General features: G+C 40.5%; 1 protein-coding gene across 1 annotated transcript in view; it reads right to left on the bottom strand.

Annotated features, from left to right (window-relative positions):
* LOC140479635 (procollagen galactosyltransferase 2-like) overlaps nucleotides 1–23,884 on the bottom strand; it is a 172,532-nt gene that overhangs the window by 27,479 nt on the left and 121,169 nt on the right. Inside the window, exons 6-7 of the mRNA XM_072573534.1 lie at nucleotides 10,636–10,755; nucleotides 2,434–2,510 (exon numbers count right to left, since the gene is read on the bottom strand). Coding sequence (XP_072429635.1) covers nucleotides 2,434–2,510; nucleotides 10,636–10,755 — 197 coding nt within the window. The remainder of the gene's footprint in view (nucleotides 1–2,433; nucleotides 2,511–10,635; nucleotides 10,756–23,884) is intronic.

Raw genomic sequence — 23,884 nt, 5'->3', positions numbered from 1 at the left:
ATACAGTATGCAGTGAAGATTAGAATGTACAGTACTTCAATTAGGTTTCAATTAGTTCAGACAAGTGAATGAGAGTCCACAGGAAGGGTAGTGGAAGGCAGTACAGTATGTTGAAAACCCTAGGCCCTGTACCACAGTGTAGTCTGATATGGGATTTTATTTGTAGTTTTCCAACTATCATAGTTGTTGTAGGAGGTGCTGAGCTATTGCCAGGGTACAAGAGCAGGTCAGAAAGCAAGTTGCCCTGAGTCACACTCATGCCACTTGGCAATAGTTGGAAAAAGAGGATTTAACCAGATTGTAATTTTAAGGCATAGAGGCTATCTGTTGTGAAAAGGTGTGTCCTGGGGGCAAGAGCAGTTTATACTTCGAAATCATTGCAGGTTAACAACATATTTAGAAAATCCAAAATGGGAGAAGCCAGATCAGGAGAATCCTGCAGAAAATGCCTGACTAAGTAGCACTTATTTTAAAACACTTTAAAGATGCTATTTCCCACATTCCTCATTGAGCAATTACTTGTTGCCATTGAGGTTCAAGGCAATTAAGTTTGAGAACTTTGCATGATTTGCATTTGTGACACTTTCAGTTGTGACTAACGTGATAGACTTTCACCCATTCCGATTTTATAAAGGCAGTTTCACTAGAGGGAGATTGGATGGCAATGTAAAGAAAATGCTTCATCAGTTAATACAGTTAAAAAGAGCTCAGGGTCAGATCCGGATGCAATCTGAATGAACTGCTGTTAAGCAAACAACTTGGATTGCATTCAGAAATGAACCAGTTAATTAATTAGGCCCTTAAAATTAATGAACTGATTCTGATTATAAAATCAATCAAACTCATTTACAAACTGCACAATTATCAGGAGACAATTAAATTCTTTGCACACTTTTCTATTTATAGTACCACATTGAGCAATAGGAAACACAATCTAAAAGCAGTATCCTCTCCCTAGCAAACAAACCCAGCAATAATTAATAATAATTAATTAAATAATAATTACTCAAAACTAAATCAGCTGGGGGAAAAATGTCATTCATAAGCCCTCCACCAGATTCCCAAAGTAACCGCACTGTGTGGAACTCATTTACTCCTAGGAGGACAGCAGAAATGCTTCAGGGGTCTTCAAAGTATTTCTGAAGTGGTCCAATTCATAGGCTTAGAGAAATCTCATTCAGGAAACTACTGAACACATGTAGAGACTGTCAAGAGCTGAAGTCAAGGCAATGGAGAGAGAACACAAACCTGCAAACATCCCAGCTACTAAACCCTTCGAGTGACCCCTGTCCGGCATGCATCAAAATCTGCAGATTGTGCAATTGACTCAGTAGCCATCTTTAGAATCCATTGAACTGGAGCGGGAGCAAGTCTTCCTCAATCATGATGGAGCCAATGTGCAAAAGCTAGAATGCCTTTCAGGAGGATTTTTATTTCTTGCCAAAGAACTTACATCCAACTACCCTAACTGCCGACTAGTACTTTCTTTGCACATCTAAATATAATCAGCTAATCAACACCCAACATCTATTTACCTAGTTACCTTCAACTAACAGGGATTGAACATCTATCAACAGGACCCATTTGGTACAACCACCAAGAGACAGACTAAGTAAAAATAGGATTTATAAAAATGCTATCCTTTAATTGCATGCACTGTAGTGATCTTAGGTGTTTCAGAAGGGATGTCATATGGAAACAATTGACAAGATTGAAGAATCAGCTGAACTGAAGAGCAGAATAACTGGAAGCAATCTTAAAGTTTCATCCCAGCAAGTAGCTGATCCACTTTGAGAGAGAGATCCATTAATAGTGATTCTCAAGCCTTCAAAAAGGTTTGTAACCGTAAATATTTATAATGAAATAGAAAACTTCTGCCTTGCTAGTACAATAAATTACCACTACTTTTTTTGCTATTGGTTCTAGGACATTTCAAAGTTAAATCAGTTCCAGCATAACTTTATTACCTGGTAATGGAGAGCAGCATGTTTGCTAATTTATAAAATCAATTCTTTTACAGATAGCCTTCCCCTCCTATAACCACAATTTTCAATGAAATGCAAAATTAACATTCCACTTATGTCAACAGTGTCTTTGGTATTATCGTCACTGTATTACTATCGCTAAATCAATTCGGATGATCAAGTTAAACCAACACAACGGAATGTAAAAATTCCAATCCCATTACACCCTAGGAGATCTTTATAATTGTGGAACAGATAAGTTAACCCATAATTTAATTCTTAATAAAAGCCTATTATGTTGAATCGGATTTGGATGCATCCTACTAATTGAATTTTTACTTGTTGCAGCAAAGATCAATCTTAAATAAACTGGCAGTCTTCACTCTAACTATTCATGGTATTTAGGTTTTGCACTTTGATAGTAGTTCCTGACTAGTTCGCCAATAAATGTATTGCCTCTTTCTCTCACCTCGTCAAATCCCATCTTGTCCAGGTGTTTTACAGGTGTGGAAACATTACTGGAAGGCTCTATGGGAGGATGGTTAACTGAAAAACAAAAAAAAACTCACATTGTAGAATGCCTGTGTTTACCAAGCAAATTTAGTGCCCCCCTTTTTATAAACGATTGGGGATTCATTGTGATTTGATTGAAGCTGAATATAACTGTGGTAATTCATAGAAAATACAAATCAGGGAATGAGCAGAATATAAGAGTAACTGCATATGAATTCAAATGACAATATTTATTAAAACTGCCTCAACCCTGGGTGCAGCTCTGTCAATGCTTCATACACCTACATATCTTGATTGATAGATTGCCTCTTTTGTTTTTGTGCATGAGGAGGCCTGAGGCAATAATGATGGACAGGTTGACATTATGGAATGGAATCAGACTTGACCAGGTATGGCAATGATTTGAAAGCAAAATCTCAGGGAAAATCCTCCTTCAATCCCAGCCACCAAAGACAAGGCAACTGGTCATTCGTTCAATTTCTGACTTTGGGTCCTTTGTTGTGGTCTTTACCTAGCCTTTGTGTTAGGTCGCCAACTATATAGTCTGCGAGGGGAAAGTAAATGAGGCTCATTGTCCTGAAAACGTGTAGAAGCATGTTACAAATCTGATGTAAACAAATTGTCAAAAAAAATCCAGAGATACATGTCAATTGATCAGTTCCCTCTTAAAAAATACAAATAACAAGCCCATACCTGACTGTACTCCCAATGTAACTACTACTTTTGATCTGTCATGTACATTGCATTCCAATTTAAAAAGGAATTTCATTCATACAGTTGCATTGAAATAATAACCTTCTTCAGAGGTCTGATTCAGAGCTGCTTTCAAATTGTATTTTTTTACTGCCATTGCCAATTTAAAAAAAATAATTCATTGGAATATTTATATATATGAAGCCAGCATGTGCGCTTTGCATCTTTGTGGGCAAAAGGCTTCTGTGTTACAGAGCAGAAAAATACATGGTGAAAAAAAACAAACTTCCTTTTAAACTGGAGCAATTTGTTGAAATGGTCTTTACTCTTTAGCTGGGAATTTTGCAGTGTTCCACTGAGAATGGGAGTGGGAAATGTAACAAATGTGGGAATAAAGAGGTAGAAATCCTGGAAACAAAAGTAATCAGCAACTTCACTTCCATTTAATTGCCTGTTTCCCATTTACACCCCTAAGTTGTTTACGCTATTGTCTGAAAATTGCACTTCTTTCTAACATTGAAAAGAGTCTGAAACAAAAAGCCATAATTATATCATGGTCACAAATATATCCAGTAGGGAATTTGAGAAAAAATTCTGGATTTGGTGGAACGTGGAACTTTCGACCACAAGGTGTCACAGTGGTAATGGGTTTAGAGAGATTGAAGGGGAAGCTAGAGATGTACATGAAGGAGAAAACAATAGGAGGGTACACAGATAGAGTTCGACGAAGAAGTTAAGTTGGTCCAAGTCCAGATTGGCATATCAGTTGGATAGAATGGCTTTTTTACTGTGCTGTAAATTCCATGCTGTTCCTACTTTGCTTAATTCAAATAATTACTTAACATAAAAGTCATCCAATTTCAAATGGCTGTATGTATATACTACACTGTGGCTCTTTGTGACAGATATATAGTCATAGAGATGTACAGCATGGAAACAGACCGTTCGGTCCAACCCGACCAGATATCCCAACCCAATCTAGTCCCACCTGCCAGCACCCGGACCATATCCCTCCAAACCCTTCCTAGATATAGGTAAATCTGTATTGGTTTTATACAAGCTTTCAATGCCACATCCCAGAGCCAGTCCTAAGGAGATCAGTGTTCTATCTATTTCATGCCAATACAAATGGAATTGCACTTATAGCCACCAGGACAACTACAAGTCTCCACCTTTCCACTTCAACAACCTGCAGCCCATTGCAATCTTGTTGAGAAGGGCACCTCCTTGTAAGAAAATGACTTCTGCCTATTAAAACTTTACATAGGTAAATCTTGAAATGAAAATTTGGCAGAATGAAGCAATTAATGATGTGTAATATTGGCTGGTCAGGGAAAGCTTCAAGTTAACCAGGGAGCTTGATAGCGTTAGTTTATAGACAAATTTTCTTGAGGGAAAAGGTGATGAACCTTACAATGTCAGAATGGCTCTTGCTCCACAGAAATATTCCCATTTCTCCTTCTAGCCTCGATGGATACATAACAAATAGAAAGAATCAAATGTATGTCAGTGAATTTTATTTACCAATCATTGTGTGGCCTTAACCATCATGGCTCCAATATGTTTCACTATTGTCAAGGTCCACTAACTTAGTAAAACCCACTGTCGAGTCCAACACAAAAATACAGACAACTTCAACAAGGCACCAGAGGAAATCCGAGTAGCTATGCCCCTTAGCTACCTTTGTAGCTCAGCACCAGTGTCCTCAAGTTTAGAGGGATGCAGAGAAAGTTAATATGAAAATGATTAAATCTAAACTTGAAGAATCATGTGAATGTATGCAAATTTACTGTTAGCACTGTAAACACTGCCACGTCATTAGTTTGTACTAATCATCAAGATGTGCTAAAAGCTGTAATAAATGTGAAACTCGAGCTTCTCTGGTGTTATGAGTTTGCTACATGATTATATTAGATTCCCCACAGTATGGAAACAGGCCCTTCAGCCCAACAAGTCCACACCGACCCTCCAAAGAGTAACCCACCCAGCCCCATTCCCCTACCCTATATTTACCCTTGACTAATGCGCCTAACACGACAGGGCAATTTAGCACGGCCAATTCACCTGACTTGCACATCTTTGGATTGTGGGAGGAAACCAAAGCACCCAGAGGAAACTCACACAGACACGGGGAGAAGGTGCAAACTCCACACAGAGAGTCACCCGAGGCGGGAATCAAACCTCTTAGGTCTCTTTTATACCTTTCCACTCTCACCCTAAACCTAAGCCCTCTAGTTCTGGACTCCCCGACTCCATGGAAAAGACATTGTCTATTTACACTATCCATGCTCCATAATTTTGTAAACCTCTATAAGGTCACCCCTCAGCCTCCGATGCTCCAGGGAAAACAGCCCCAGCCTGTTCAGCCTCTCCCTGTAGCTCAGATCCTTCAACCCTGGCAACATCCTTGTAAATCTTTTCTGAACCCTTTCAAGTTTCACAACATCTTTCCGATAGGAAGGAGACCAGAATTGCACGCAATATTCCAACAGTGGCCTAACCAATGTACTGTACAGCTGCAACATGAGCTCCCAACTCCTGTACTCAATACTCTGACCAATAAAGGAAAGCATACCAAACTCATTCTTCACTATCCTATCTACCTGTGACTCCACTTTCAAGGAGCTATGAACCTGTACTCCAAGGTCTCTTTGTTCAGCAACACACCCTAGGACCTTACCATTAAGTGTATAAGTCCTGCTAAGATTTGCTTTCCCAAAATGCAGCACCTTGCATTTATCTGAATTAAACTCCATCTTCCACTTCTCAGCTCATTGGCCCATCTGGTCCAGATCCTGTTGTAATCTGAGGTAACCCTCTTCGCTGTCCACTACACCTCCAATTTTGGTGTCATCGTTAAACATACTAACTGTACCTCTTATGCTCGCATCCAAATCATTTATGTAAATGACAAAAAGTAGAGGGCCCAGCACCGATCCTTGTGGCACTCCACTGGTCACAGGCCTCCAGTCTGAAAAACAACCCTCTACCACCACCATCTATCTTCTACCTTTGAGCCAGTTCTGTATCCAAATGGCTAGTTCTCCCTGTACTCCGTGAGATCTAACCTTGCTAATCAGTCTCCCATGGGGAATCTTGTCGAACACCTTACTGAAGTCCATATAGATCACATCTACCACTCTACCCTCATCAATCCTCTTTGTTACTTCCTCAAAAACTCAATCAAGTTTGTGAGACATGATTTCCCACGCACAAAGCCATGTTGAGTATCCCTAATCAGTCCTTGCCTTTCCAAATACATGTACATCCTCTTCCTCAGGATTCCCTCCAACAACTTGCCCACCACAGAGGTCAGGCTCACTGGTCTGCAGATCCCTGGCTTGTCCTTACCACCCTTCTTAAACATTGGCATCACGTTCTCCAACCTCCAGTCTTCCGGCACCTCACCTGTGACTATCGATGATACAAATATCTCAGCAAGAGGCCCAGCAATCACTTGGTGAAGTTGTTAAATCTCTGTAATGGGTTTAAGCCTTCAGGAAATTCCTTCAAGGATTCCTAATGATTAAGCTAACAACAGAAAGTCAACATGTGCTCAATAAACTGGAAAGTTGATCACTGATAAGCCTGTTCCCTGGAGCTTAGTCGGCAAAACGTTTTATTTTTATCAGGTTCAGTCATAGGATGTGGACGTTGCTGCTTAGCTAAAGTTTATTGCTGGTCCCTCACTGCTCTTGAAAAGGTGCTACTCCATACAGATGGAAAAATGCCTGGGTTAGATTCCAGTGTTTTTTACTGAGTTAACTGATCTTAGCTGTAGTGGACGCAAGCACTTCAATTAACCTCAGCAAATTATTAGCCAAATTATAGAGTGGAACAATGACAATGTCCATGCTTGCTGCACAATGTAACCACTGGTAGAAAGGTTGACAGTCAAAATGAAATTAGCTCTGACACCAATCACATTAGTCTATTATCCAAGAAAAAAAAACTTAAGAACCGAAGTTGGGGGAAATCAAGAACAAAATCAGAAATTATAGGAAAACCTCAGCAGGTATGGCAGCATCTGTAGAGGTTTTCCAGCAGTTTCTGTTTATGTTTCAATTGTCCAAGACTCCTGTTTTCAGGCTTGTTACTGCCTTTTAATATGTATTTCATATGTTAAAAATCACTCAATGTCACTCTTCAACAGTATGAGGCACAATGAGTGATTTGTGTGTCCTTGCAATGGGAAAGTGGATGCCAGCAGGATTATCTTCATCAGGAAGCTAATGCTGAACTAACTCTGGTGAACTGTACTGAGCATTTATTTTGAGATGCCAGCCCCATGCAAATCACACTCAGTGCTTGCTTTCTGTTTCTCTCATCATTCATAAAGGGCAAGATGCCTGAGGGACTGTCAGCATTGAGATTTCATGAGCTTCCAGGTGTTTTGCTCACAGCTCTATTCCCATCGGTTCACCGAATTTTATGGACATGTTTCTCCTCAATGCCTTACCAGCAGGTGAAGAGGCCCGTTTGTCATCATTACTGCACTTTCTTGCCTATTCGTAACCCTCCACCTGACAGGGTTAATGAACTTGAGGTCAAATGGAGTTTCCACATTTTTCAGACCTTTCCATCCAGAGAGGTTTCTCACGTTAACTTCAAAATAAAATGCATGTCAACTACTTTTTGACACTACCATTGAATGACCACAGCATGACTTATATGACAAAAGGATAGACGTGGAATTTTAATTCTCACAATACAATCATTAATTTTCCTGGCCACGTTCCTTATAACTAAATGACGTTCAACCAGGTCAGTTAGACTACATGCTATTGTACAGGGGCAAAGTGCTTTTCCGTTTTTCTGAGAAAGTGTCCAAAAGTACTCATACTTCTTCCACACCTGTAAATTGTACCTGTGAGAGTGGATAATACTGTATGATCTCTGAAACAAACATCGAAAATAAAAAGGTGTTGTTTTCACAAATCCTGAGCTGCCTCTCCCCAGTCTCTCTTCATTGTCCTGGTTCACTTGTCGTAGACTATGGTGCTTTCATCATCATGTATTGCACAGCCAGACCATATTAATAACATAAGCACATCATTGATGTGAAGACAACCCACTTTGCACTGATATTATAGGGTTAAAATAACTTCAGAAAATGCAATACATTCTTCATTTGGAAAGATTCTGGGCAACAAAATTTAACAACTGATTCTGGACACAATTGATGGCTTTATGATGTAAAAAACTTCTAAAATTATGCACTGTTTTACATTCCAATGATTCAAGCTCTACATTAACAGGAAAGTTGAAGCCTTCTGGAGGGAGATTAATAAAACATTGTGAGTTAAGAGTATCAAAGGATACAAAGACAATATAACTACAAGATGTTGAGATATAAATCAGCCCATGATCAGACTGAATGGGGCAATGGGTTTGAATGACAATCAAATCAAATCAAATTTATGTTAGGGTTTGAATAAATACATAACATTAAATATCTGTAAAGGGATATTTAGTCCAATGGATCTTTGGTGGACCCTCTACTCCACATTAATCTGCTCCCACTCTACTTCATCTTACCTGATCAGAATGTCCTGTCGTTTTACCTATGTCCTGTCGCTACCTGTCATATCTGCCTCCATGGCAGTTGCCTCCAATGCTCTTTCTAGTGCTATTTCTACATTTTAACTACTCATTAAGCAAAAAGAGTTGATCCTCGCTTTCTAATAAAATAGTAACTGCCTAATATTTGTCACATTAATTTTGGATTCCCTCACAAGTTAAAACACGTTCTCTGCATCAAACCTTTCAAATGCTTACATAACTTTAGAGACATTTGTCAGATCACTGCTTCGTGTTGCCTTACTGAGTGAACAAAGCCCCAGCTTGTTCAGTCTTGCCAGTTGTGGTAAACCCTGTGTAAATCTTTTTGGCACTTTCTACATAGCTGCCACATGCCTTTTGTAATGTGTAGATGAAAACCGTTGCATAGTTCTCTTCAGGTAGTCTGCTATGAGCTCCCATAAGTTTAACACAGCCCCATAGCTCCTGAATTCCATTAACCTAATTTGAAGAAACAACATAGGCATTCCCTTCCACTACATTACATGTTGGGTGAGTAATTCTCATTTCATAACTGTGGCTGCACTGCACAATCGCAGGGTTCTAGTTCAGAAGCTCCTGCTGTGGTGCAGGACTCCCTCAGCACACTGTGATTTTGAATGGAGCATCCAGGCTGTCTTTATTTGTCCTGTTAACTCATAATTGTATGATGATAACTGGATGAAACTGCACGATGTAAGATTACTCACTTTTAAAGTGTTGTTATTTTCAAAAATGAACAATCAGATTTTAGGTTCAAAGGAATCACAGATGTGATGTCATTGTAAAGATAGGAATTTTGAATGAAATTTCAAACACAAGTTTGGTATTTTTGCCTTCATTGGTCAGTGCATTGACTACAGGAGTTGGGAGGTCATGTTGTGGCCGTACAGGATATTGGTTAAACCATTTTTGGAATACTGCGTGCAATTCTGGTCTCCCTGGTTTAGGAAGGACGTTATGAAACTTGAAACGTCCAGTAAAGATTTACAAGGATGTTGCCAGGGTTGGAGGGTTTGAGCCGAATGGAGAGGCTGAAGAGGCTGGGTCTATTTTCCTTGGAGCGTTGGAGGCTGAGGGGTGACCTTATAGAAGTTTATAAAATCATGAGAGGCATGGATAGGATGAATAGACAAGGTCTTTTCCGTGGATAAAAACAATGACTGCAGATGCTGGAAACCAGATTCTAGATTAAAGTGGTGCTGGAAAAGCCCAGCAGTTCAGGCAGCATCCAAGGAACAGGAAAATCGACGTTTCGGGCAGAAGCCCTTCATCAGGACTTTTCCCTAGGATGGGGAGTCCAAAACTAGAGGGCAGAGGTTTAGGGTGAGAGGAGAAAAAGATTTAAAAGGGACATAAAGGACAACATTTTCACGCAGAGGGTGGTGCATGTATGGAACGAGCTGGCCGAGGAAGTAGTGGAGGCTGGTACAATTACAGCACTTAAAAAGCATCTCGATGGGTATATGAATAGGAAGGATTTAGAAGGATATGGACCAAGTGCTGGAAAATGGGACTAGATTAATTTAGGATATCTGGTCGGCTTGGACGAGTTGGACCAAAGGGTCTGTTTCTGTGCTGTAAGTGAACCTACGGCTCTAAGTGAACCTAGACAGAAACAAGTCTGCATTTTTAATTTAATGAACCATTGATTCCTACTCAACCAGTTTGCAATCATGAAGTAAAATAAATTCTTCATGATTTCCTGTTCAGTAAGAAAAGTAGATGATGAAACAGTACGTCGTTCTATTTCTCTAATAATGTCAGCATTTGACACCGTGTGTGTGTTTTTGTGATTTATTTCTCTGAAACATCGCTCAATATTTGGACAATTTAAACAGCATTTTGTTTGAAAATATATCATGGCCATTGCAGAATTTGTTTTTGTCCTTGTCAGTAAACTTACTCATTCTTTCAATGAGAACATGAACAAAGGTTTCAATATCCTCTTGTAAGGACTGCTGGGCCTTTAGGGGCACTGGGAGGTAGCCATAACGTTTTCTGTTGCAAATGTACATCTGGATCTCTAAATAAAATAAAAAAACAAAAATATTGTTAAGCATTTGTTCTGTTTGGAGAACGATCAGTCTTCAAACAAAACCGCTCCCAGACTGTGGGTCACAAAAGCAAGGCTGCAAATATCGTCCAATCCGAGAAAGAAAACTTTTTCATGACAGGACTGACCGACATTCTTGGCCCTATTGTAGAACTGAACTGATTGGAATTTCCATTAATCTGTTAAAGTAACTGAAACAGAATAGATGGTCGTGACCCGATGTTGTAAAATTACAAAAGCCTATCCTTACAATGCAGAAATTCTGACACAAACATTCAAAGATTTTCATGGATATCCTTTCTTTTCCACCTTCAGAATGCCCCAGAGTGCTTTACAAGCAATGTTATGCAGTTTAGCAATGTTGTATAGTTAATTTTGAAAGGAAGGAAAGTGTTAGCACATTTGAGCACAGAAAACCTACACAAAGAGAAATATTTCCAGATAATTTGATTTGAAGTGCGGCGTGAGGAATAACATTTGACCATGACACCATTGTGATCTCCAATGTTCTTCTTCAAAATATTGCCATTGGAGTATTGAACACTACTTGCAGGAGCAGATGAGACCGTTTTTTTCACATCTCACCTGAAGTGACATCTTGGATTTTCAGCTCAAGTCTCTGTAAAGTGGGAATTGAACCACAGTGGGAGAAAGTGAGGACTGCAGATGCTGGAGATCAGAGCTTAAAAAGGTGCTGCTGGAAAAGCGCAGGTCAGGCAGCATCAAAGGAACAGGAGAATCGACACTTCGGGCCTAAGCCCGAAGAAGGGCTTATGCCCAAAACGTTAATTCTCCTGTTCCTTTGATGCTGCCTGACCTGCTGTGTTTTTCCATTGAACCACAGTCTTCTGACATAAGAGTGGGAGTGCAGACCAATTACATTTCTTATTTACGTACAGACATCTCCATGCATTGTCAGCCTGACATCAGTTTGCACTTCTCTAAGACAGAGTTTTCTCTGATCTGCTTTCTGAAAAATTTTTGACTGACAAATACTAAGAACTCCTAATTGTACAGGTGCACTGAAAAATGTAACCAATTGACTGATAGTAACTTTCAGTTGCCTTGAGGGTGTAAAAGATACTGCACAAGTGCAAACTACTTCTTTACTTTTGATCAGTTAATGCTAGCTGCCGATGACATTGGTTCCATTCCAAACACGACTCAGGAGCTAAGATAACTGCTCAGGTAACACAGCTTTGATGTGCTGCCTCACCTGTCTGACATTCAATTACAGAGCCGAGTGCAAATCATTAACCTGGAGTATCACCTTGGACAAATTTTGTCCCTATTAATCTCCTCCTCCCCTAGGAAGCAGTCCAATTGATTATTTATTGAAAAACATGCAAGTGCGTGCCTGGACTGGACAGCAAGTATTAGAAGTCCATCACAAGTAAGATGGGGGGGGGTCATGGCATTACTATACATTATATTCAATCAAATTATGGCTTGACCAGTTGGATATGGAACAATCTGGTAGCTTGTCTTTCTGCTACACTGCCACGATATGTATCAACACACTGGCGATATTCTCATGCTTGGTTTTATGGGAATGCCTTCCAGCATGGAGGGCTGTCCCCAAGTCTTAGTGCTTCCTCCCCATTTATATGAAGATATCTTATGTGAAGATATGTGAAGATGTCTTCAATTTTCTGGAGGGATATATAAAGATAGCTTGCAAAATGTCTTGCTCACTTAGATACCTTTGTCCAGGATCAAATAAGAGCTTTATTCATCACCAGCTGTTTGTTCCAGGTTCCCACATAGGTATAAGCCAAATGTTGCGTGCCCTGAACACAAATATTTAACAGAAGTCTCAGGACATGTATAAATATACCTTTTATATTAAAAACCAATTTGACACATTGGAAAAAGATCTAATAAAGAGAATACTATTTACAGCTGTGAATTTAACTGCTTAACCCTGCCTGGAAATGAATGAGAGAGTTAGACTGATCTGCTATTTGTAAATAAACAGATTGTGAATACTGTTCATATATTCCTGGTAATACCCAGACATAATCGGGAGACATTAACAAACTTGTCATCAGTTCCATGGTACAGCATGCTGAATGGACAAAGGATTTGAGGGTTTTACTGAATAAATCTCTGAAAATACTTCGATAATGATTAGCAGCACTCAGATAACTTAATAAGCAAGAAAAATTTGCCAAAGTATTAATTTATCGAGGTTAAATTGTTGTGACAAATGAATTTGCTTGGGTTAATTTGTAAATTTGGACACTTAATGTTGGAGGACATTACTGACACTTCGTTAATAAGTGACAAAGATGATTTCAGGCATTGTGGGGTCATTTTGCAAAGGAAATTATGGAAATTAAGTTTATTTCCTAGAGTAATACTGGAGGGCCAAACTAATTGCTGAGAACTCTAACCAAAGTTTAGGTGTGTACTTCTAAGGGCTCCAATTTTCCTGCTGCTATATGGAATATTTAAATTCACAGTGCAGAACAAGTACAGTTGGATCTTTAATAGAAGTAATTGAAACCAAATTACTTTTTTTTCTGTTTCAATTTTCTAATCCATCAATCCTTTTAAAGATTCAATGGTTTCTGCCTCAACCACAGCCTGTGGCGAAGCATTTCATGCTTCAACAACTATCTGCAAAGACATGTTTCATAAATTCATATCCCACAGCATTAAATTGACGGTCCTCTCCTCACTGACCAGAGCTTCTTCTCTCTCGATGGTAGTCATGATTTGGCGGTGCTGGTGTTGGACTGGGGTGTACAAAGTTAAAAATTACACAGCACTAGGTTAAAGTCCAACAGGTTTAATTGGAAGCACTAGCTTTTGGAGCGCTCCTTCATCAGATTTTTGTGCAGTATAAGATTGTAGGACACAGAATTTATAGCAAAAGTTTACAGTGTGACGTAACTGAAATTATATATTGAAAAAGACCTGGATTGTTTGTTAAGTCTCTCATGTTTTAGAATGGGCATGTTGGTTTCAGTTCTTTCATACGTAAATTCCAGAACTTTCTTAAATTTACATTCTCAAGTGAACTTTAACAATAGGAACCATGTTGGATGAGATAGGTTAAAGATGGTGCAGGATAGGCATGTCCCATTGAAGGCCAAGGATAGGAAGGGCAAGATTCGTGAACCGCGGATGACAGGAGAAATTGTACGACTAGCGAAGAGGAATGGGAAGGATACATAGGTCTAGGCAGCTAAGAACAGAACGGGCCCTGGAGGAATATTGGAAGAGTAGGACCTGTCTTAAATGATGAATCAAGCGGGCTAAAAGGGGTCATGAAATAACTTTAGTGAGCAGAATTAAGGAGAATCCCAAAACAATTTATTCTTATACGCGGGTAACTAGAGAAAGGATTGGTCCACTAAAGGATAATGAAGGAAGGCTGTGTGTTGAACCTGAGGGAATGGGTGAGATTCTGAATGATTACTTTGCCATCAGTGTTCACTGAGGAGAGGGACATGATGAATGTTGAGATTAGAAATAGAAGTTTGATTAGTGTGATCACGTTGGCATAAGTAGGGAAGCTGAGTTGGGTAGGCTAGAGGTTATTAAAGTGGACAAATCCCCAGGACCGGATGGTTGCTGAGGGAGGCGAGAGAGGTAATAGCTGGGGCCCTGACAGATATCTTTGTGGCATCCTTAAATACAGGTGAGGTGCTGGAGGCCTGGAAGGTTGCTCATGTTGTCCCCCTGTACAAGAAGGGTAGTAGGACTATTCGGGATAACTACAGACCAGTGAGCCTGACATCAGTGGTGGGAAAGTCGCTGGAGAGGGTACTGAGGGATAGGATCTACCTATATTTAGAAAAGAATGGGCTTATCAGTGATAAGCAACATGATTTTGTGTCGGGGAGACCGTGCCTTACCAATCTAATAGAGTTCTTTGAGGAAGTGACCAAGTTGATCGATGAAGGAAGGGCTAGTAGTTGAAGGGAGTTTCTCGAAATGGAGAAAGGTGACCAGAGGTGTTCTGCAGGGGTCAGTGTTGGGGCCACTGTTATTTGTGATATACATATATGACCAGGAAGAGAGCACTGTTGGTATGATCAGCAAGTTTGCAGATGACACGAAGATTGGTGGAGTAGCAGAAAACATAAGGGACTGTCAAAGAATACAAAAGGATACAGATAGATTGGAGAGTTGGGCGGAAAAGTGGCAGATGGAATTCAATCCAGACAAATGTGAGGTGATGCATTTAGGCAACTCTAATTCTAGAGCGAATTATACAATGAACAGAAGAGCCTTGGGAAAAGTTGATGGGTAGGGAGATCTGGGAGTGCAGGTCCATTGTACCCTGAAGGTTGCTGCACAAGTGGATAGAGTAGTCAAGAAGACATATAGTGTGCTTGCCTTCATTGGATGGGGTATTGAGTATAAGAGCTGGCAAGTCATGTTAAAATTATACAAGACATTGGTTCGACCGCGTTTAGAATACTGTGTACAGTTCTGGTCGCCACATTACCAAAAGGATATGGACACTTTGGAGAGGGTGCAGAGAAGGTTTATGAGGATGTTGCCTGGTATGGAAGGTGATGGCTATGAAGAGAGGTTGAGTAGGTTAGGTTTGTTTTCATTAGAAAAAAGGAGATTGAGGTTTACAAAATCATGAAGGATTTAGACAGGGTGGATAGAGATAAACTTTTTCCCAGGGTGAAGGATGCAATAACGAGAGATCACGCTTTCAAGGTGAGAGGTGAAATGTTTAAGGGGGATACACATGGCAAGTACTTCACACAGAGGTTGGTGGGTGTCTGGAATGCATTGCCAGCAGAGGTAGTAGAGATAGGCACGGTAGATTCATTTAAGGTGCATCTGGACAGGTGCATGAGTAGGTGGAGAGCAGAGGGATACAGATGCTTAGCAATTAGGCGGCAGGTTTAGACAGTAGATTTGGATTGGCTCAGGCTTGGAGGGCCGAAGGGCCTGTTCCTGGGCTGTAAATTTTCTTTGTTCTCTTTGTTCTTTGAGATAATGCGTTGAAGGTGTGAGGTGTCCTGTGTGAGGCTGTCTGTGCCCCAATGTTTTGACTGATTCTAATCTAAAAAACTGATTTACAGAATCTTACATGGATTCATGCAGTTTTTGAGCAAAATAAAATTTAATTCGGCAAGTACAAATTCACCCCACAAACTTGTGTGTGCGCGCGCACGTGGGTGGGTATGTGCAGGGGAATATAAGTGTCTATGAGAGAGTGTCTGAGTGTGTGTGTGTGTGTCTGAGTGTGTGTGTGTGTGTGTGTGTGTGTGTGTGTGTGTGTGTGTGTGTGTGTGTGTGCGTGCGCGCACACGCGTGTAGTGCAGTAGGGGTCACCTGTAGTGTGACATGAACCCACGAGATAGACACACACAGACACTCCTACACACACACACTCCCACATGCATCCTTTCACAGACGTATATCCCTTTACACTCACACATACACACACTCTCTCACAGCCACTCATACCTCCCCGCGCACACCCACCCACATGCATGCACACACATTTATGTTTGTGGGGTGAATTTGTACTTGCAGAATTACACTTTATTTTACTCAAAAACTGCGTGAATTCATGTAAGATTCTGTAAATCCCTATTTTAGATTAGAATATTGGGGCACAGACAGTCTCACACAGGACACCTCACACCTTCAATGCATTATCTGGGCCAAGAAGGCGCCTATTGTTAAAGTTCACTTGAAAATGTAACTTGAAGAAAGTTCTGGAATTTACATATAAAAGAACTGAAGGCAACATGGTCATTCTAAAAGATCATGATTTGGAGATGTCGGTGTTGGACGAGGGTGGACAAAGTTAAAAATCACACAACACCAGATTATAGTCCATCAGGTTTAATTGGAAGCACTAGCTTTTGGAGAACTGCTCCTTCATCAGGTGGTTGTGGAGGACACATTGTAAGACACAGAATTTATAGCAAAAGTTTACAGTGTGATGTCGCTGAAATTATACATTGAAAAATACCTTGATTGTTTGTTGAGTCTTTCATCAGTTCGAATACCATGATAGTTTCACTTCTTTCATGTGTAAATCACAACATTTTTTTTAACAAGTTACATTCTCAGATTAACTGTAACAATTGGTGTTAGCCAGATAATATGTTGAAAGTGTTAGCCCCCTGTGTTCTCTGACGGTGCCATAATGTTTAGACTGATTTTAATCTAAAAAGTGAGTTAACAAAGTCTTACATGAATTCATGCAGTTTTTGAGCAAAGGACAACGTAACTCTGCAAGTACAAATTCATCCCACAAACATATATGTATATGTGTGCGTCTGTGTCTGTGTGTGTATGTCTGGGGTGGGGGAGTTGTGAATGTGAGAGAGAGTGTGTATGTGTGTGTATGTGAGTGTAGAGTATCTAAGTCTGTGAGGGGGTGCATGTGAGAGTGTGGGAGTGTGTGTCTAGGGCAGAGGGTTGTGAGTGTCTGTGAGAAAGAGTGTATGAGTGTAGAGTGGTCTAAGTTGAGAGGATGCATGTGTGAGTGTGTGTGTCTGTAGGGATGTGTGTAAGTGTCTGTGTGCATGCCTGTATACATGTGTGTGTGTGCGCACACGTGTAGGAGTGTCTGTGTGTGTGTGTATATAGTGTAATGGTGGTCACCTGTAGTGTGACATGAATCCAAGGTCGGGGTTGAGGCCCTCCCTATGGGTACGCAACTTAGTTATCAGCCTCTGCTCGGCCACTTTTCGCTGCTGTCTGTCCCGAAGTCCGCCTTGGAGGATGGTCACCTGAAGGTCTGAGGTCGAATGTCCTAGATCGCTGAAGTCAGTGCTCTGAAAGCTAGTGGTTCCAAATAAACCTGTTGGACTAAAACCTGGTGTTGTGTGATTTTTAACATTTTAAAAGATGAGAGACTTAACTCACAATCCAGGTCTTTTTCAATATATAATTTCAGTTACATCACACTGTAAATGTTTGCTATAAATTCTGTGTCCTACAATCTTGTGCTCCACAAAAATCTGATGAAGGAGCAGCGCACCAAAAGCTAGTGCTTCCAAATAAACCTGTTAGACTATAACGTGGTGTTGTGTGATTTTTAACTTTCTTCTCTCTCCACATTGACCCAACTGAAAGCTTTTCAAATCTCCAACGCACTAAGAAAGACAAACTGCTTTCCACTTACGCTGCCATTTAAACTAAAAGTCGCAAAGATGAAAAGCACACTGCTTATCAGGACAATCCAATGGACAGAGAAGCAATATGATTACTAACTTGTACAACAGGAGACCAGAAAATGTCAAAAATATACAACTCCGATGGCATGTATAGAGCAAGAAGACCAGCTAAGGTTTAATTTTGAAGGAGAACCTTCTTTGGATCTTTAAACCAAAAGGTAGGCAAACATTTAAGACCATAAGACATAGGAGTAGAAGCCAGGCCATTCGGCCCATCGGGTCCACTCTGGCATTTAATCATGGCTGATGGGTGCTTCAATTCCATTTACCCGCACTCCCCCCGTAGCCCTTAATTCCTTGTGAGATCAAGAATTTATCAATCTCTGCCTTGAAGACACCCAGTGTCCCGGCCTCCACTGCACTCTGTGGCAATGAATTCCACAGGCCCACCACTCCCATTTGGGGGAATAGAAGGGATGAAAAGAGGAGACAATGTAACAAGAGATGTGTGATCACATAACAGAGCCACAGTAACTGAATACTGGTGGGAATTTTTTTTTTCCCCTCAAACATTCCTGCTCGACACTGTGGCAATGAAATATTCCAATCTTATATGAGGGAGTGCAGCGTAGGTTCACGAGGTCAATTCCTGGAATGGCAGGATTGCCTTGCATGGAAAGACTAAAGCGACTGGGCTTGTATACCCTTGAGTTTAGAAGGCTGAGAGGGGATCTGATTGAAACGTATAGGATTATGAAAGGATTGGACACTCTGGCAGGAGGAAACATATTTCCGCTGATGGGGGAGTGCCGAACCAGAGGACACAGCTTAAAAATACGGGGTAGACCATTTAGGACAGAGATGAGGAGAAACTACTTCACCCAGAGAGTGGTGGCTGTGTGGAATGCTCTGCCCCAGAAGGCAGTGGAGGCCCAGTCTCTGGATTCATTTAAGAAAGAATTGGATAGAGCTCTTAAAGATAGTGGAGTCAAGGGTTATGGAGATAAGGCTGGAACAGGATACTGATTGGGAAAGATCAGCCATGATCATATTGAATGGCGGTGCAGGCTCGAAGGGCTGAATGGCCTACTCCTGCATCTATTGTCTATTGACTTGAATCTCAGATTGAAACATTAAATAACCTGCATTTTCATGTTGTGATGTTTTAGAGACAGCCTTCATTTTTTTGCCATAATGGTTTATGATTGGAGTTGCCCTACCCAGTTAAAAGAAGAGGTTTTCCTTCCAGCTAGTTTGCAGTATCCCAGCTATTGAACATCTTATCCAGAGTTTTTTTGAATACGTAACAAAGAGGATTGATGAGGGCAGAGCGGTGGATGTGATCCATATGGACCTCAGCATGTTTGACAGAATTCCTCATGGGAGACTGGTTAGCAAGGTTAGATCAGATGGAATATTGGGAGAACTAGCCATTCTGATACAGAACTGGCTGGAAGGTAGAAGACAGAAAGTGTGGACGGTTTTCAGACTGGAGGCCTGTGGTGTACCACAAGGACCAGTGCTGGGTCCACTGCTTTTCATCATTTATATAAATGATTTGGATGTGAACATAGGAGACATATTTAGTAAGTTTGCAGCCAACATCAAATTTGGAGATGTAGTGGACAGTGAAGAGGGTTACTTTAGTGTACAATGGGACCATGTACAGAGGACAATTGGGCCGAGGAATGGAAGATGGAGTTTAATTTAGATAAATGGGAGGTGCTGCATTTTGGAAAGGCAAGTTAGGGCAGGACTTATACATTGAATGGCAAGGTCCTGGGAGTGTTGCTGAACAAAGAGACCTTGGAATACAGGACACAGTTCCTTGAGAGTGTTAAGGGACTTGGAATAGTGAAGAAAATATTTGGTATGTTTGCCTTTATTGGTCAGACCAGTGAGTATAGGAGTTGGGAGGTCATATTGCAGTTGCATAGGACATGAGTTAGGCCATTTTTGGAATACGGAGTGCAATTCTGGTCTCCTTCCTACAGGAAAGATGTTGTAAAACTTGAAAGGGTTCAGAAAAGATATACAAATGTTATGAAGTTGTAAGTGTACTGTACCTTTAAGAGAGTTAAAAGATAGCAGGGACAGCACCAAGCATTCTCAATAAAATACAATGTAACATGTGGTCCAGCTACTGGGGTAGCTAGGGTAGCTGGTTGTCTGGAGTCAAAAACAGATTTGAATTAGGTCAATCAGCTTAAATTCAACCCAAAAAATACCAAACTCCAAGCCAATTGAACTTAGTATATTGACAATCTTAAAAGCCAATGAAACAATCCGATGCTCTGGGGATATAAGACCATGGAAAATTGAACAGTTGGGAGGAGAACCGCCAAGCCAGCGTGTAGAGACTGCCCAAAAAATAGCTCTCTTAAAGATACCTTTATCGATCAGTAATCTGTGAAGCAGAATCCCCAAGAAGAAGAAAAGAAGACAGGAATACAGAGAAGAACCTACAGCTGCCTAGTTTTGAGATAAGAAGGTTTATTTTGTAAATCTTAATCGGGAGTTTTATTGGACTAGTATCACAGAAGGGGAAGGTAAAAGTTAGGTTAGAGGAAGGAGTTGTAATAGTTCTTAGATAATTATTCTCTGTTATACTTTAAGAAACAAAGTTGTTAATTTTTACTTTAACTAGTTCTTGGCCTATCGAATTTTTACAGATTACTGCACAGGATAAATCTTTTCTGCATTGCTGGGGTAAATTGAGCAGGAGGGTTTACCCTGTGTCGTAACACAAGGATGTTGCCAGGGTTGGAGGGTTTGAGCTTTCAGAAGAGGCTGAATAGGCTCGGGCTATTTTCCCTGGAACATCAGAGGCTGAGGTTTATAAGGTCATGATGGACAAGGATAGAGTAAATAGACAAAGTCTTGTTCCTGGGGAGGGGGAGAGCAAAACTAGAGGGCATAGTTTTAGGGTGAGAGGAGAACTATTTAAAAGGTATCAAAGGGGCAACCTTCTCATGTAGACGGTGGTACGTGTATGGAATGAGCTGCCAGAGAAGTGGTGGAGGCTGGTACAATTACAACATTTAAAAGTTAAATACTACACAAAGCCAGTAGATTTATAGTAAATTCTGTGACCTATGATCCTGTCCCACCAGCTAACTGATGAAGGAGCAGAGCTCCAAAAGTTTGTACTTCCAAATAAACCTGTTGGACTACAACCTGGTGTTGTGTGATTTTGACCTTTGTCCACCTCAGTCCAACACTGGCACCTTCACCACATTTAAAAGTCATCTGGACAGGTATATGAATAGGAAGCATTTCGAGGGATATGGACCAAATGCTGGCAAATGGGATGAAATTGATTTAAGATATATGGTTGGCATGGACTGAAGCATCTGCTTCTATGTTGTATATCTCTATAACTCTCTGACTCTGAAGCCATATTGACTATCCCTAATCAGTCCTTGGCTTTCTGAATACATATAAATCATGTCCTTCAGGATTCCCTCCAACAACTTGCCCTCTGAAGGTGCGTAAAACTAATCAGAGGATCTATGGGTGAGCAACAAATGTTAGACTTGGCAGTGACACCTAAATCCCATAAAAGAGTGACAGGGTAAAGATTTTAACAGCGAGCAGACATGGTCTACTTTAACTTTGAAACAATTTCCAGGGAGCTGTTCACTCGAAAGTGGAGTTTGTGAAGCAGTGTTCTCCATATTTAGTTGGAGAAAACTTTTACTCATCTAGTACTGGACGTTGGGCAAGCTGTCTGACAATTTTACATACAGTGGAAGGGTCAAAGCAAGTGGCTCTGAAGTAGACTAAGTGTCAGGTTACAGCTTGCATTTTTGGAAAATATTGCTGTGATTAAAACCTACAGGCTAGAACCAGGAATGGGCTGAGGGTAGATGCTTGGGGGATTCCAGAGGCAACTGCAGAACAGTTTGAAGAAAAGTCATTGCAGGCAATTCTCAGGCTACAATTACATAGATAATGAAGCAGAGAATTGAGATGGAGTTGGGGGATTTGGGTAGGGGAATGATTGAGTAGATCAGTAACTGCACAAATGTTGTGATGAATGAGGAGCCAAAGGCTAGGTAGTTGAAAATTTGGCATCACCTAGTGAAATAGACCAAATGACCTATCCTTGTTCATTACATGGCCTTGTAGCACTATGACAGTTTCATCTTAAACAAAGCTTTTGTCTTCTTTCCTTCTGTGTTGTAAAGAAGTACTACAACTGATCCATAATGGATTAGCGCAAAAAAGTGCATTTCAGAAAAATAACAGATGATCATCTGTTTGTAGTTACTCAGGTACACTGCCATTATGTGATAAATTTTCTGTCAGTGTTTAAGGGTAGCTAGCATAATTGTAGTGAGTAAATTCCTAACGATCTCCACTGTAACTATAGTACAGTTGTATCTCGAGGGAGTGTAGTCATTTTCTTTGCAACCATGTTATGATTGAAAGAATAGTTGCTGTCAGCAATGGAATAATGACTTTAGTCCTTGAGTACTGGGCATATTGATGCTGAGTAGGAATCAGCTTGCATATTTTTAATGTTGCTCACTACAGGAGAGTTTCCATCAGCAGGCCTGCACTGTTCTGGTATTAAGTAGCAGGGGGGGGGAGATAAAGTTCCCTTCCATGAATTAACAAAACATACAAAAATGCAAGTTTCTCAATGTGGGACCACAGCGAATGATCTGCAACCCTAAACATAAAAAGCAAATGACACAAAAATCCAAGGGGTGATACAACTCACAGTAACGTTTTCAATGTTCTAGCTCAGTTAACATGAAAACACAGAAAATAGGAGCAAACATAGGCCACTTAGCCACTTGAGCCAACTTTATAGCTCAATATGATCACGGCTGATCATCCAACTCAGTACCTTTCCCACATTACTCTTTGACACTTTTAGACCTAAGAATTATATCTAACACCTTCTTGAAAACAGTAACTGATTTTACTTCAACTGTTTTCTATGGCAGAGAATACCACAGGCTCGCCATTCTCTGAGTAAATAAATTTCTCCTCAACTCAGTCCTAAATGGCCAATCCTGTATCCTTCATCAGTGGCCCTAGTGGTGAATTCCTCCACTATCAGGAGCACACTTTCTGCATTTACCTGGAATGGGCCTGTTAGAATTATATAGATTTCTATGAGATTCAAAGTCCCCCAAACAACCACCATCTTCTAAGCTCTGGTGAACATAGTCCTAACAGATTCAGTCTCTCTTCATATATCAGTCTTTGCATCCCAAGAATCAGTCTGGTAAGCCTTAATTGCACTCCCCCACAGATAGAACATTCTTCTTCAGATAAGGAGACCAAAATTACACACTATCCTTCAGGTGTGTTCTCACCAAGGCCCTATACAATTACAGCAAGACATCCCTGCTGTTGGATTTGAATCCTCTCGCTTCGAAGGCCAACGTACAGTTCGCCTTCTTCACTGCCTGCTGCATCTACACACATAGTTTCAGCGATTACAAGAGCATCCAGGTCTCACTGCATCACCTCCTTTCCCAATCTATTACCGTTAAGATAATAACCCGCCTTCCCATTTTAGTTACCAAAGTGGATGATCTCACACTTATTCACATTATACTTCATTTGTCATGCATTTTCCTACTCATTCAACTCGTCCAAATCAACTGAAGTAACTTTGCATCCTTCTCACAGCACGCCTGCCCACCCAATTTTATGTCAATAACACCACCTGATCCTCAAACACGCAGCTTCATTCAATTGTGATGTAACTCTTAAGCTTGTACAAACATATCAGCATCGTGCTCAGCCTCCAAAAAAAAAAGAGCTTTCCATGATCACTGGTTTTAAACAAAGAAGCATACAGTACAAATCTTGGATTGTCTTGAGAATGTGACTTAAAAGAAGTTCTGGGATTTACATATTAAAGAACCAAAACTAGCAAATCCACTGTAGAAGATGAAAGACTTAAGTCTATGTTTATTCAATATATCATTGCAGCTGCATGACACTGAAATCTTTTGCTATAC

The sequence above is a fragment of the Chiloscyllium punctatum genome, chromosome 7, assembly GCF_047496795.1.
Source record: "Chiloscyllium punctatum isolate Juve2018m chromosome 7, sChiPun1.3, whole genome shotgun sequence".
Taxonomy (NCBI): domain Eukaryota; kingdom Metazoa; phylum Chordata; class Chondrichthyes; order Orectolobiformes; family Hemiscylliidae; genus Chiloscyllium; species Chiloscyllium punctatum.
Note: the sequence above shows the minus strand (reverse complement) of the source record. Positions and strands in the feature narration are given on the sequence as shown.